The sequence below is a fragment of the Neodiprion virginianus genome, chromosome 7, assembly GCF_021901495.1.
Source record: "Neodiprion virginianus isolate iyNeoVirg1 chromosome 7, iyNeoVirg1.1, whole genome shotgun sequence".
NCBI lineage: Eukaryota > Metazoa > Arthropoda > Insecta > Hymenoptera > Diprionidae > Neodiprion > Neodiprion virginianus.
The window spans coordinates 5,666,411-5,682,824 of NC_060883.1; the positions used below are offsets into that span (position 1 = coordinate 5,666,411).

At 34.0% G+C, this 16,414-nt stretch overlaps 3 protein-coding genes across 8 annotated transcripts; 2 read left to right on the plus strand and 1 right to left on the minus strand.

Annotated features, from left to right (window-relative positions):
• Positions 1 to 714: 714 nt before the first annotated feature.
• Positions 715 to 7,254, minus strand: LOC124309239 (peroxisomal membrane protein 2). The gene is made up of 5 exons (XM_046772677.1): positions 6,873 to 7,254; positions 6,480 to 6,575; positions 4,004 to 4,151; positions 3,807 to 3,926; positions 715 to 3,603 (listed from the first exon to the last, which is right to left on the minus strand). Exons 1-5 carry the CDS (start codon positions 6,968 to 6,970, stop codon positions 3,502 to 3,504), a joined length of 564 nt encoding a protein of 187 aa, XP_046628633.1. The 5' UTR covers positions 6,971 to 7,254; the 3' UTR covers positions 715 to 3,501.
• A 151-nt stretch (positions 7,255 to 7,405) lies between these two features.
• On the plus strand, positions 7,406 to 9,865 carry LOC124309237 (THO complex subunit 6). The gene is made up of 6 exons (XM_046772670.1): positions 7,406 to 7,594; positions 7,774 to 7,915; positions 8,109 to 8,336; positions 8,468 to 8,635; positions 9,183 to 9,345; positions 9,501 to 9,865. The coding sequence occupies exons 2-6, from the start codon at positions 7,788 to 7,790 to the stop codon at positions 9,819 to 9,821; spliced, it is 1,008 nt and encodes a 335-aa protein (XP_046628626.1). The 5' UTR covers positions 7,406 to 7,594; positions 7,774 to 7,787; the 3' UTR covers positions 9,822 to 9,865.
• A 414-nt stretch (positions 9,866 to 10,279) lies between these two features.
• LOC124309238 (mitochondrial fission regulator 2-like) lies at positions 10,280 to 15,393 on the plus strand. 6 transcript variants are annotated; one of them, XM_046772671.1, is made up of 5 exons: positions 10,280 to 10,500; positions 11,469 to 11,656; positions 12,126 to 12,292; positions 12,812 to 13,034; positions 13,675 to 15,393. In XM_046772671.1, the coding sequence occupies exons 1-5, from the start codon at positions 10,429 to 10,431 to the stop codon at positions 13,832 to 13,834; spliced, it is 810 nt and encodes a 269-aa protein (XP_046628627.1). In that variant the 5' UTR covers positions 10,280 to 10,428; the 3' UTR covers positions 13,835 to 15,393. The 6 variants fall into 6 exon arrangements, with proteins under 6 accessions (XP_046628627.1, XP_046628628.1, XP_046628632.1 ...); XM_046772672.1 differs by having other exon boundaries at positions 10,355 to 10,500; positions 12,150 to 12,292; XM_046772676.1 differs by lacking the exon at positions 10,280 to 10,500 and adding an exon at positions 10,579 to 10,650.
• The last annotated feature ends 1,021 nt before the right edge of the window (positions 15,394 to 16,414 follow it).

A 16,414-nucleotide genomic window follows, 5' to 3' on the forward strand; every position in this document is an offset into this window, starting at 1 on the left:
CGTTCGATAAAGGAAAAGAAAGAATCTTTACCAAGTTGACTGAAAAAGAATATCTAATACAAGCAATTTGTCAAGAATTTTAGTACCATGGAATTGTTATAAAAACAGTTAATCGAATTGAGTTGGTTGTTGTTATCCGATATACATTAGTAGGTGTATTGACGATATCATTGGGCTAGTTTAATTTTTGTGAAAATTTACGTTCGTTGCATTTGTTAAATGCACATTTTTGGAATAGTTTTTATCTGCATGATGCAGTAATCGGTTATAACTGATATGTCGACGCTAGTCAAATTGTGACATTCCATGACTGTTTGTAGAATATGTTAGTCACATCTTATATTGACCAATATTCGCAAATTATTGTGATTTAATATTTTTGTGCAATGTTAACTATCCAGTCCTGTGTACATATAGATTATTGGTACACCTAGCAAAGGTCACCATTGTAGCATAATTTATTTTTACTGGTTCAGTATTTTATACAATACTCTAATACCTATTTATCGATTTATTTATTTATTTATTATATTTATTTATTATATTTAGCTAGTCACTGAATTACGATCCAACTTGTTTATCGCAAGTTATGGACCCCAACATGTAAACATATTATAATATACATTTGGGGCTGTTCATTCTAATCCGATCGCAAAATCTTGTTTTTCGAAAATTTTGTTCAACTCTTCGACATTTTTTATTTTTTTTTTTTACCATTCGACTCCTTGTACCATGAATACTTTTCAGCGTATGATGATGGAAGAAAAATGATATCAAGATATTAAAAAAAAAAAAAAACAATTGAAATAATCGACTCTGAAAGATTTAAGATAAACAGCCCCGTGTGTCTGAGTGCGTTATTTAGTGACAAAAAATATGATACGCCCACACACGTTATAAGATGAAATGTTCAATGTTGATTCGTTCTATAATACTCATTGGTCTAAGACGTGTAATACCTTTATATTATTAATGAGGTACCGAATGAGAAACCAGGCATCGGTTCAAAAGATATATGATTCAACTGAAAAAGGTACTGAAGTTAATTTTTAATATATACTAGTAAATATAACAGTTATTCTAACAACAAAGTCATAAAAGAATATTAATATTGCACTAACAATGAAGCACTGAAATAATAGAATTCATTCGAATGATATTTTTACCCCACAAAAGATTTTATTTTATGAGTACAATATTGATCGTACGCCGAGGCCTTGTCGTAACATTATGAAACAAATAAAAATAGGGAAGTACAGTGTTTTTTCAGCCCTCACCAAATGACCTTTCGATATGTCCGAGGTTCAGTTTCTCGTGTGGTATTGTTGTGCGACCTTTATCCACCCCCCCCCCCCCCCCCTCCCTCGTAAAACACATCAGTTGTACCATCGGTTCTAATATTATGCGCAAAGTGTGCATTATTGACGGTTATATTCAAATCCAATAATTAATTTAGCATTAATGAAATCAACCGTATATTTAGTTGTTATTGCACTAATGGACCCCGATACTTCTATGCCGGATGTCAATACCCTGCACTGAAATACTGGTGACCCGCGGTAGCAAATCTTCGCATAGTGCGTAGGAAGAAAATAATGTGCCAGTCCTATTTCAAATATTCATGAAATGTATTTTTAATATATTACTTCCATTATACTTGGTGGAAGCATGTTCATATTTGAACATCATTACGAAGTGTCTGTTGTGATGGATTTTTGATCATTCGAGTATGTGCGTCTTACAGCAACGAATAACTTGAAAATGCGAGTAGGTATTGCTCGTTATCGCTTTCAAAACGTTTCAAGAGAAATGTAAATGTCGCCAATATTAAATTTGAGCAAATTCACTGCTCTAAAAAACTTGTTGAATTAGGTCATTGAACAAAAAAATAAACTAAGCAATCGTGGGTATAATTATTTATCTTTTCAAGAAACCATTAACTCTGTTGAAGTCTACATACCTTATTAACAATTCGTAAATAGGTGACGTACAAATCAAATGATAATTTTCAAAAAAATTCAATATATTTACGAAGAAGTTTTCACGAGAACTTAATTTTTGTTTTTTCAAAATGTTTTCAAAGAGTTGTCAAACAAATTTCGTAATTCAAAATGTAAATATTGCAATTAATTTTGAAAAAAAAATAATTCAGAGCAAATATCGACCTAATTTAGAATTCTTTCTTCCAAAAGCCTTCGTGATTGTGTATTTGAGTATGACATGAGTAACGAAAAATTTTAAATAAATGAATGAATAGTAATTTCGCGTACCTAGTATCTAATTTTAAGTGAAATAAAATGGCGAGTCGATTCAGGCATCTTAGAGAAATTTTAGAAAAAACTTGGATTCTACAGCTTCATCCTATTTAGCCTAGTCAAATAGAAACGGTAGCGATACCTCCACAGGCTGCTCGAGTAGCTTCGAAATTTCAATATTTCATTTCTTTTTAATTGTTGAATTCTTACGAAGACCAATTCCCGATTAAATTGAGAAAAAGAAATGGTTTAGAAAAAAATGCTTTGCAGTATTACACTTTTATACTGTAACATTTTTGCAATCCTCTGTTCTCAAAACAGAATAATAATATGAGACTTGAAAATTGCTACCGATTTTGAACCCTTCACAAACAAAATAGTTACTAATTCAGAATGTTACAATCGTTAAAGCAAATATCTGATGATTATATCTGTAATATACTCTGTATTGTTGTGTGTGATTAAATCAAAATGCTTTCAAATTTTACCCTTCATTACAAACCTGCTAATCGTTAAATCATGTTTTATATTTCCAGCCGTTGATCCTACGATGTTCTCGAGATATTTCTGGAATTCTGGAAGATCCAATTAATGAAAAGAGGCTTCAGAAAATCGATACTTGAGCAAAAAAACTTTTAGCTCAAAAAAAAGAAAAAGAAACCCTAAGCCATTATTATTTGATAAAAAAATAAATTGCTGTCAACAAGCTGCTATTGATTGTTTAGTTGCCATTGCAGGATTCCCTGGAACTTAATTGGTACAAGAAAGATCTTCTAGCTGTGGATTCTCTGTAGGAATACCAACCAGGATTGTTCTTTGCAGAAAATGACAATAATGATAAAGGTAAGAAATTCATTTCCCCGCCTTCTCCAATTTAATATTGCTTTGTTTTTTATTTATACCTATAATTTGGCCAACACTTTAAATAGGTTTAACAATTAATATTGTCATTTCTCATTTCGAAATTAGCTTGTGCCCTGAAACATTTTACACTCAGTCCGATACTAACGATAAGTACACGGATCATATTCATGTATATATAAGGAATATAATTGAGCAAAATATAATTGCCATTAGTGAGCTATAACAGCTTATTCTAAGTTTTCATAAAGTCGCAGACGGAATAATAGCGCTCTATATTTGGTGCGACATGATCAATATATTAAATGTCATATCTTATGCGTTGCATTTACAAAAGTGTATAAAAAATAATATTATTTATAAACCATCGTCACTTTACTAACTCTTATTCCTTGCGCGCTCGGTCCATGGCTGTTTGTTTTGCCCTCTTATTGGCCAAGTATATTGACCAGAAGAATCCAATCAGATTTACTACCAGCACACGTAGCTGTAAAAGAATGCAACTTGTATCAACAAATACATATGGTGTTAGAACTTGCTAATTACTAGGATTTATATAAATTGGTAACATAATGTAACGATTTTTGTTGCAAAATTCTACTAACGTATTCCTTATTGGCAAGATTTGAAAGTATGTAGTTAAAATTATGAATCAGTATTTTTCTGAGTCCATATTATCTATCTCATTACCATTGGTGGGACGAATGTTATGTTGATAAATTGGAACAATGTTAAGTACTTCCAATTTGCCGCTAGAACGGGCCAGTATAACTTCTCCAACTGAGCGTAGGATGTTTCGTGAGTTTTTCCCTGAAAAATAGTAAATACATTTAATTATTACGCATCGCTATATCCTACTGGTAAATATTCAAGATTGGATTATTCACCTCAAATCGTGCGAGCATGTACAATGACAAGACTTGGAAACATGGTGTATACAAAATTCTCTCTATCAGCAGAATCCCAAGCGAATGCTTTGTTAACTTGTGGATATGCTGGTAAAAATAATGAGGCACTGGTCCACCAAAAATGAAGCTAAAAAGAAAAAATACAACGAGATAATACACATATTGAACGCGACGATTAAGTTGAACGTTCCAAAGTTCGCGCATTCTTACTAAAACGTATACAGCATCCTGTTTTGGACTACTTGTTGGGATGAGTAAAAAACTACGTGAAATCCAATACAAGAAGGTTCGTACAAAAGTTCGCAAAAATAAAAAGGCGGTATCATTTTGTTAGTATCGAGAAATTCTATATTAAGGAGAAACCTTTGAGTTTTGTATTATTATAAGGTAAAAGAAAACATAGGAAGCCTTTAGAATATTATAGTCACACTGTAACTACATGCACCCTTTGAAACCCTACAAATTTTGGTTAGGAATTTTTTTTCTATCTCAGTTTTGAAAATATCTCGATGAGTTATTTAAATACGAATAGCATGTGTATTTTAATAATGTCTTTGGATAGAATGTATTCGCGATGCTCACACGGTGATTAATTATCTGAGTAGCTGAAACGGATACTGTTGCAAGGAGTCTGGATAGATAAAGTTCCATAGTACAACATGCCCAGGCAGTACACTTTCTGACATGCCGACTATCATTTGGCTTTTGATAGTCAATTAAAAGTCAACGCACACAATAAAACTGACTAAAAATTAATGAAAACTTGCAAAAATCGTGACTCGTTAACTAAGCTTGGTAATCTTTTGCCGACCGTAAATCGTATTGCTATTTAGGTGGGAGTCGTGAATAATTAACAAAGCGAATTTCAGTGATATTAGAACAGTACATGTCGGAAAATGATTGCGTGAAGTATCGAATCTAGTTAGAACAATATCACACAGGATTGTATCGATTTTAAGTAAATAAGATGTTATGGATAGAATAAAAATACTCTACAGTAAAAAAAAATCAGAAACCAGTAGCTATTTTCATTTTGTAGACAATTTTAGATACAGCATCGATATATGGATATTTTTTGGTACATGTGTGGTGTGCCAAGTCTTTCATGAGATTGAAATTTGTAATATCAACGCAATACAAACGTAAGATTAAGTTACTTCTATTATTAGTGAAGGTTGTGGGAACAGTGGGGCAAAAGTGAATTGCCTACTGAGATCCTCAAAATATCCTGAAAGGAAATCTTATATCCTCATTTTTTGGTACCCTATGAACCCTGAATAATTGGGACAATAAAATTTTTTGTTCATACATTTGCCGCAACAACGTTATAAACACCAATCTCATTGTCTTATTGAATGCTACAAAATAAGTGATTTTAGATTGAAGCTGCAAAGCATGTTGAATAAATTATTGACCTTCTCCAAAGTTGGTACTAGTTGTGTAGAGTTTAATGCCATACAGCAAACTCAGCGCAACGAAGCAGGAGAAAACTTGGATACACCATTCATTTTGGTGAATTCCATTCACATTTCAGATCTGGTAAATACATAATCTCCAATTCGAAAATATAACTCCTGGAATTCAAATATTGCTCTATTTAATCAAATGAAATTGTATATTGATAAAATATGCCTTTCGCCTAAAGAATTCTAGCGTTTTATCGCAACTCAATAGTTGATAAGTATCACACGAAATATAAAGTATGCTTATAATTCCCCATACCTTTCGATCATGAGCCAAATACCCATCCATGTATGCATGTATTGTACTTGATAAGATGGCTTAACAAGAATACGGCTTTTTTTTAATAACTGCGTTGCAATTGTTAAATTGAAACTCGTCTCTTATACCTGGCGAGGAAAGGATAAAATATTGCTGATTTATAACACGAGGCTGAAATAATTTTTGGTTTCTTAGTCTTAAGACACTTTGCACGGCCAACACACACATTTTGTTAAAGTATCAAATTTGCCTCACCTTGACCATATACTTCAACTATTTTGATGAGTTTATATATTCGAAAATTTGGAACAATTTCAAATGAATATGTGATATTTTGGTATTCAACACATAGAACAATGGGCTTGTTGGCGAGAACTGCCGAGAGTCGAGACTCCTTGCAGACCTCGTTACATAATTGGCGCTGGCATTGGTAATGGTCGTGAGCATCGCGAATAGTAATTAACTTTATCTGTAAAACAGTGTAAATTAAATTTTTCGTCTTTTCTTGTTTCATTTGGACAACTTTACAAATTTTTAGTAAGTTAAACATGTTACAAATAGATGATTAAATATTAGACAATTAGGTGATAAGGCATCTAAGTAAATATTTGTTGTGATTTTTAATCATTCCAACAAATCTTTTACTCAAAGAACTCATGATATATCGATATGTACATACTATAGTGAAATATTCATTGAAATTTACATGCGTAAATGATGCCAAGCAACTTACCCGAATAAAGCGAATGCAATCAGACTATCGTGATTGAGGTGCTTCGCTCTGGATAATTTCTGTGATACATAATTACCCAAAGTTGCGATGCAGCAACTGGAATTGAAAAATACATACCATCTAATAATAGAAAACTCTTGTGATAAACAAGTAATTCTGAGTTATGTGATACATCGGTGTTGGTACTACTTTTTTTTTTCACTTTGCCTGATTCGCTGGAATTTCTAGTAAAGGTCTTACAGTAAAGATATATGCGTTGGTTTTAATATGAAAAATTTTTGAAATATCGGGGAAAATCATCAAACAATCAACTCATACGAAAAGTGTTCATTGACGTAAAATTCTTCTCGCAAAATTACAAGTGTGCCATAAATATGACGAATTATTGTTTACCTCGTAAGAGCCTTCGTTTTTAGCGGAGTTGTATAAAGACTATGAAAATAAGCTCCAACCAGTTCGTAAACAATGTCTACAGATTTTGATAACGCCATTGTCACGAGTTATCGCTGTTTTTGGGGTTGATCTTCTTTGATCTTCACTGATCTCTACTTGCGGTATAGTGTCTCTGACCTCTATCGTCTCTTGAGTCTAGTCTCTAGTATCGTTATCTATCTTACTTTTTTTTTTTTTTCTTCTTATTTCTGCTCAATCATACTTATTTCCAATTATGCTGTTTTTTAACTTATGGGTTCTTTTAACTCGACTAGGACTATGATTGGATAAACAAGACGAATAATGTTACTATAGCATATCATCAGTCAACGTGTGCTGTCAGTTTTCACCTACGAACCAGTAAATTGTAGAAGAAGAAGTCTCAGATTTCTAAGCTACAATTTGTAGGTATTGCAACGTGCCGGGCCACGAGTGTTGCGTACATGAAATGCGATGAGAACCGTTGGCGGTACGTCGGTAACCTATAATTGAAACCTTCCATTTTGGAAGCTTGCTACGGTTTTTCACTTTTCACATTTCCGACCATCCAAGCATTCTGATTGATTTGCAAAGTTTAGTCAACTGATCATAATGCTTGGATGGCGAGAAATGAAAAAAATGAAAAACCGTAATAAGCTCCCAGTTTTTAAAATTTAGAGATGAGCGTTTGCAGCAATCTGTCGGTAAAATTGTTCATCCTTATTCCAATTCCATATTGTTCCTCCGGCGATCCACCTCTTTATAGTCATTTATTAGTTACTATTACTTCGTGGCTGAAAAATCCAAGCGCGCTTCAAGCACACTTCAAGTGAGTAAATATTGTGGAGTAGAGCTTGGCTAGCCTCATTTGCTTCCGTTCAAGCTCTCACGTCAAGAATGCTAGAACAAAAATCGTGCGGTATGAACGAGAAATCATTTTACAACACTGTGCAATGTCAAACTTTTTCTGCCGATGGGAATTATTTATTAGCTGGGAACATATATGGCGACGTTTCTGTCTATGAGTAAGTACAAACGATTAATTTTTTAATTCAAGTAATTCAATAATCCGTCGACCTGCCAGGTTAAGTTGTATGGTTTTACAGCATACCCATACTGATAGGTTTTAATCTTACAAACGTGATTTTACGAATATTGTCGTAGTTGATGATGACAAACATCATCAACTTTTACAATTGGTAAATTATTCACTAATAGGTTGTCTAAGGTACTGGGTCCCTATCATGGAGATGACTGTGATCCAAGAGGGCCGAATTATCAATTCACTGCGTATAAACAACAACAAGTTCACAGCATTATAGCCACTGATAAATTTCTGATTACCGGAACGGTAGGAGAAATATCTGGATGGGACTGGAAGGTTGTGACTTCCAATAAAGTATCTAAAATTAAAGTTTCCTGGACGATTCACATACCAACCGTTAAGTAAATATCAAATTGCACAGTACGCTATTAAAACTTTCATGTATTTACAAATTGATGAAACTAATTACATTTGTTCATACATATTCCACTTATTTTCAGCCGGTTTTATTTCTCTTTTCTAATAATTTAAGGGACAGCTACGTTAAGCCAGATGTCAACTACATGCTAATTTCACACGAAGACAACACATTACATGCTGGTTGCGGTGATAATAAGATATATACGTTCAGCTTAGAAGATGGAAAATTACTCAGAACACTTGAAGGTCACGAGGATTTCATCCATGCTCTTTCAATTTTGTAAGTAAAATTCATTAACATCTAGAGATTATTTCATAATAAATAATACATTTGGGTCATTTTGAATACTCACATTCATTATCAAATAAAACAATTATTGCAAGTAGTTATTTTCAAACTGAGGTAAATTCGTAGTCTCTTGTTGAGAAGTAGCCTTTTACAAGATTAGACAGAATAGAGTTGGTATTAAATATGGGTTGTGGAATGTACATCTGGATCCAACCAATTTAAACAGGCATTTCAGACATTATCCGATTTTTAAAAACTTAAACAAAAAAACTATGTAATCTAACAATATAATTTGTGAATAGGTTTTTTCGACAGTAACATTTCGATCACAATTTTCCCATGTTTGGAACTAGTTTATGTAAAACTCTAACTTTGTATGCTATTTGTTGCACAACATATGTACAATTACATTGTGCACATTTGATTTAAGCTTTTTAAAATGATACTGTAAAGACTTAGGGACAGGGTATTCTCTGAATATCGTATTTCACAAAGCGAAGAAAATAAATCCCTTACACTCATGTCTTAATATCAACAGAGGAAATCAGCTGGCATCTGCTAGTGAAGATGGGTCAGTAAGACTGTGGGACATGAGAAAAAAAGAAAACACAAATGTCGTGAAGCCTTTCTTAGCAGACAAAGTGAACAGACCCAAACTCGGCAAGTGGATTGGAACTGTTGATTTTACGGAAGATTGGCTTGTAAGTCATTCTAGAAATTATAATAAGGGCTTGGGAAATCATCTACACTTGTTGGAACTGTTACATTTTAAGGGAGTTTTGTCTAATCTCATATAATACTACGTGAAAAAATATTCTATACAGTACAACATGATTCTCATTATATTGATCCTCAGCTCTGTGGAGGTGGTCCAAAATTGGCTCTCTGGCACATGCGAACTATGGAAGTGGCTACTATATTTGACTTACCTGACCAAGGTATTCACGTTGGATCTATTCACGAGGAGAGAATTATTGCTGGAGGAGCAATGCCAAACGTCCACCATCTCACTTACCAAGGAGAAGTGTTAGCTGAAGTTCCAACATCGAGCAATACAATTTATTCTATTGTTCATCAAGAGAGTCCACAAAAATTATTGAGTATGGCTGGATCAAGCAATAATATTGACATTTGTACAAATTTCAGTTACAGAGAAATGGTACTGAAATTTGCTTGACATGATAACAAAATATTCAAGCACCCTCTATCAGGATACAAGACTGAAAAGTCCTGCTCTGCTGCGAGTTACTGCGTAGCTGTACCTCCAGAACTTGTTGACCTGCAGAGGCAACCAATAACGTAATGTTATTCTTCATTTTCCACCACTCAAGATAATTTTGTTCAATCATTTTATGTTAAATATACTCCGTTTGAGTAAAACGGACCTGCTAAATTATTAATAACTCTCCCATAGGACTGACCCTACGTTATCTTCTCTCCTCAATTGTATGAGTTTTTTTTTAATATTTAAGATAAGAATAAGCATATTAATATCAAGTGGAAATTTAACTTTTTGCAGTTATACAATTGTCATTAAATGTTAATGGTATTTGGACTGCATTTGAAAGATTTATGTATGTATGTACAAGTTTGTTCATTAATCCTATGTAGCATATAGGAGGGATATCTTAGGGTTATAAGTGAGCCAATTTTAGCTGCAGTAGTGGAGCTGTAAAATGAAAATTGTTGAAATGGTGTCGTAATAAGTGTAACTTGTATAACTAACACAATCAAGTTCATCACTCAACTAGGTGGGTGACACAGTAATTCTGGCAGTCCTCGAAATGTCGCCAGCAGCTAGTAACGCTGGTAGACAAGTGGTTCATACAGGTTCATATAGGCAATGGGTAGTACAGGTATACATGAATGACTACAATGGCGGCATTACGTGACCATATTATGGTAGTAGGACAGCGGCGCGTGGCTGGGGGGTGCAATCAATGACATAATTCGTATAGAACCAAAGGCTTATTTTGTTTCGGACGGTGAACAAGTTGACCGGAAAGTTAAGGCACTAATAGTTTCATACATTTTACTGTACATAGTTAGACAGTACATAGATGACGTAATTGTATATGGTGATCCTCCTGATTCTAATTTTTTTTTCACCGCTGAAGCAAGGACTTTCAATCAAGCTGCTTTCTGATTGGTCAAAATCGCTTTCGCCGGTGAAAAGAAGATCAGAATTAGGTCTATGGCAATGCGTTTTAGAACACACCTTGTACAATACAAATATAACTATGTATTCGTATCCTTGCGCGGAGTTGAGTGACGTAGTAGCATCGTGAAGTGGAGCATTTTGCACCGTGGTTAGTTATGTATATGATAGAGGCTTCGAAAACTTCTTTTCCGAATGCCCACAGTCCTTAGAATAACGAATTGTACAACTAGATATTATTATATTAACCCAAATTGAGGTGAGATCACGAAGTAATACTTGAAACACCTGAGTTCATTAACAACGCGTCAGTTAATTTTTTATAAAATAGGATTCAATTTCAAGCTATACTTTGTCGCAAAGTGTTGTACGATTCTCAACACAAAGATCTTATTCACTACCTAAATTAATAGCCAGGGTAACGAACATAGTGTTTGTATATACTTTCATACGAATGGTGCTAATTACGTCACGCATTTGTAACCTAAAATGTCATTTGTAAATGTTGCACACGTCAGCCTAGATTATTACTCTACTACGATACAATCCATCCTAAATTTCGTGTTAAATTTTCACAACTTCCAATGCACAAAACTTGAACTTTCACAGATCACGATTACAAAATAGCAAATTGCACTTCACACGTTTTCTGTCTTATCTTCACAGATGGCTGAGAAACCCAAGTACTATGGAAAAAATCGTAGTATTGTACGCAGAATTGGTTCGTTTCTACCGTTGAAGCCTCTCCCTAAAATCTATGTCAGCGTAACTGCTTTACATTCAATGAGCAATTCAATGATCGTTGATGATGCAAACTCTAACATTGCCGATACAAATGGATTCGGATTGGAAAGGTAATGCATTATGTCATATTATAATTTGTTTTTAGACACGAAACAAGCATGTTGTATATCAACTTCTGTATTCCAAAATTGTTGAGCTGAGTGGTAATATAGAAGCTAAGTTAAAAAATATAGTCTTGAAATAAACAAAAACGACTAGGAAAGTGATTTTTAAATTTACAACGTCAACACAATTTCGTAGGATATTTTGAAAGCCCTTAATTGAAGCTGAAAAGTATTATTCAGTGATGGAAGAGCGATAACATGTTGAATTAAGATCTGTTTTCAAACGTGGAACTTTCCAATATAAAAATACCTTTTTTTACATTACTAATTCAATTATAGAAAACAGAAAGTAACAAAGATTTAATAATCTGCTATTTGGCGCAGTGATATATACAATGTATCTAAACATTTTTTAAAATATTGTACATTAAAGTGCTGCATTTGATTTTACGTCTGCCAACTTATTTGCTGACAGTGCTAACAAGGGACACATTTTCAGTGGGCGGCTATCTGGAAGTAAGCCAGACTTGTTAGAAACCATTAGCTTTGGTTCTGAAGTAAGATTGCTCGCCCTGGAACAGGAGTTACAAGAAATGCGAGAGAAAATTGCAACAATTGTCCAACACATCAAAACAACAGACCGTACGTATAACACTGTATTTAATAATATTATGACATTGATAAATAATTATTGTTGTTACTGTTATTATTCTTGCCTGAGTAACTCTCGCTGTATATGTACGAGAGTACTTGTATTCAAACAATGGAATGCAAGTTGTCTGTGAGATATGTTATGACTGGAAACGAGACCGATGAGTTGATAATCCGATAATGAATTGTTGACTGCTATGATGTTGAAAGTAGCAGGTGATAATAAGCAGCTAATCTGTGTCTAACAGTTTCAGGGGGAGAGCAAACGATAAAACATCTAGAAATATAATTATGAGAATTCCCTGAACAGCCCTACTACGTTTCATTGTTTGCTCACTAGCTGAAAGCTTTATACACATATTATCTGCAGGCTATTACCTACTAATTTCAGCGTCACTTGACTGCTATGAATCCTAAGCATGATTCAGCCTATATATTCTGAATTATATATTTGGAAAAACGAATTGAAGTAGCTCATTCGCACATTGACGTATTTGAAATCTATTGCAGCACCGTCCGACACGACCAGTGAAAATGCATACGCAAACGACCCACCCCGCCCTCCTCCACCACCACCACCTCTTCCGCCCCCAAGTACACCACACATAGCAAGAAGGGCCAGTTTGCAAGATCATACAACATCTGAATGGCATAAGCCACCCTTGAATAGCCAAAAATCAATGGGAGATATTCTAAAGGAAATGGACAAGGTCAAGTTGAAGCCTATTGCAAGGTGAACATCCCCTTTATTATTTGTAAACGACTATTGTCGCTGGTAAAAATGACGCATCTTACAGAAATCAGGTAACGTGTATGACCGTTAAACAAAGTGAATCTCGTACAATATCACGACTCTTTTAGTATTCGGTGGCACTCAAGTTAGATAAGTGCATGGTGATTTCTCGTACTTATTAAATTATCTTCCAGACTGTTATATGAAAATATTAAATACCAATCATATGCGTTTTTTTTTTTTTTTTTGCAGTGCATATACACACGTATGAACAAATAATTCTTGTGGGCTAAATTCGTAGAAATGAAAATCTCACTGCAATTTACTTTAGCGATTTGACTTCTTATTCTTTCATTTTCTACTATGGCTTTTATTATAGTGGACTTTACCGTTTTCTATTGATAACAATTTAGTTTCCTCAAATATTTAAGCGTGCAAACTTTACATTCAAATGAAATATTAAATAATGCTTTCTAAGATAGGGATGGTATTTGGAAGAAACTCAGAATTTTCGGATCCCTCAAGGCTTATGAGTTCTTATTCAGCTAGCATGAATGTGTTGACAACATAGTCTTAGTCTATTCTGTTGTTAGATTACTAGCAATCGATATTCCTGTAATACAAAAACGGTTTATTACAGATCGCCAGGTGGAGGACCATTAAAGTTAAAGCGTGGAAACACTCCTAATAATGATCTGCAAGAAATTTTGAGAAAGCGGTACAGTGTTGTACAAGCTGAATCTCCAGATAGTCGAAACTCATCTATCATCTCAGCTCACAACGATTCATTTACCCATTAAAAACTTCCGTGAAAATCAAATATTTAAATACGATATGATAAAGACTACTTTTTTTGTTTTCATTCTCCATTCGAAGTGAATTATAGTTCAGTGATTTTCTACCTAATTGTGAAATTAGATTTTGCCTATCTGCAGGCACATATCTTTTATTTGAAACGAAATTTATTACGCTATGATGAATCTCTTTATCTGCCAAAGAGGGTGCTATTGATATTTTAATTTGAATGATCGAGTATCATTACACGTGTAGTCATATTATGATATTACATACCTGTCAATATTTAAAGTTTTTGATAAATATAAATAATGTTGCATCATAAGTCCCGAAAGAAACGTGAATTTTAAATCTGTACAAGCAAAACGATAAGCCAGCTCATTTATCACCACTCCAGTTATGCACAACGGAGATAGATTTTTTTAAACACAAACCGTAAAAATACGAAGTATTGAACACATGTTCTCAACACTTCTATTACTTTGCCCCGTAACCAGAAAAAATAGGATTACACATAACGTAAATTTGTAATTCTACTCCGTGACTACCCTGAAATTAATGAGAATGGCACTGTAATCTCAAGGATAATACGTACATTATCCGGACTTGGTTAATTTTACGATCTGTTATAGATGTGTATAGATATTCAGGTGTAATATACATACATGTATACATATGTATGTATGTGTTTGTTAAATGGACCACCGGTGATAGCATAGAAGGCTGGCTTTACTCATCTCACAATGTGTAAAAGTGTTTTGATTCATTCACCTGCGGTAGGTGATACATTTAAAAGTTAGTATTATCCAGTGAAGAAAGGTCAAATGTAAGAATTACCAATAACAAGCTGACATTATGCGTAATTGGAGAATTTGCAAATTTTTTAGTCCTTCAAAGTTTTTAAGTCTGAGAGAACTTTTCTTCAAATGAAAAAAAGTTAATTTTATGTTTAATGAATTGTAACTCAATCCCTGTATGGGAACTATGGGACTTCAGTTTGAAAAACCAATTCAGAGATACGAAGCAGCTTGGGCCGATAATTTCGTATGTAGAAATGTTAAATAAGACGTAATAAGAATGTTAGCTTAATTGCTTGTATCGAGCTGAGGATTGAACTGTGTCGTCCTCGAATAACTAACTACGTCACATGTATAACACTACGTTTACAGTATGTCGTTTCTGTACTATTTTTTTGTTAGGAAAAAATTTCAGTACTAGGTTTTGAAAATTGAAATTTGTTTTATCCTACTGAACATAATAATTATGGTACATGGCTCTAACTGCTGAGATCGTTCGATGGTGTTTCGATGTTATCTATGCCTAAATAGTAATGTTCTTCCTACGTGAAAGATCGTTTAGAAGACACCGAATAATGAAAGTTACCGTAGTTTGAAAAAGCAAGCAAAAAAATCGTGCAATTTGATTTTACCTGTTCTAAATAAGTAGGATGGTTATCACCTTAGGTTGTCGAGACTGAATGCTATCGTCGAATATGAATGTGGAAGCGTGTTTTATACCCGAGGCTTTAACGGACGGAGAGAATAAAAAGTTATTGTTACATAAATGATCTTATTTTTATCTTCAACATCTTATTAACACACCATGCTCCCTACTGATTTGAATTGATATTATATGCCGTATGATTCGGATGTCGTATGGGGTTTTTATTCAGCAAGCAATGATCATCTATATAACATAAGCAGTAGAAAATTAATCACTCCTTGCGAACAAATTCACAAATTGGAATGCAACTAGTTAATTGCGATGTAGTTGGCAGAATTTACACGTAAACATCGCCCTGGGATTCTTTTTCCAATTCTCGAATCCCAGTGTAATACGGGCAGTAAAATGTTAAGCTCCCCACTATCGTAAATTACAGGGAATTCCTCCTCTACCGAAAGGGATATAGTTGATTGCATGATTTTTAATCGATCACATAAAAGTTGCAGTTTCAGAATCGATGCGCTTAAGCCTTTCTGGACTAATAAAACACCCAGAAACGTATAAAAAACATCAAAATGAGCGTAGGACCAAAAGCACAGAAATTACGAAAGAGATCTCTTATTTTTTGGCAGTAACTCTTGATCCGTTGATCGCAGTGTATTTGGATTTTGCGCAATCGATTCCTCTCGCAAAATTACGTCGATACAGTGTATCATGCAAAGAATTGATTCCGGCATTCTTCAAAATCGTCTAAATTTTCAGTAAATATCCATAGGGGTTACTTTCTCTTCAAGAAAAGTATTTTTCGTTCCAGAATCGATTTTTATCATTCTTTCTGGACTAACAGATCTCACAGGAGTGCGACAAAGAGATCCAAAACAGGAAACGACCAACGGTTGGAGGGATACAAAGATGTTACGGGAAAAATTAATTGTCCATTTACTTTATTACAGGTTACTTAATATAAAGAAAATACAGTATTATACGTCATACATCGTATCGTGCACAGCCGTGTTACACCAGTACGCAGCTCGAGACTTGAGTTTTGATTTGAAACGAGGATAATTCGTAAATCCCAGTTTTCTAAACTCTTCTTTCTTGTTCCGTCTATTCTCCTGATACCCGATCATTTCTTCGTCATC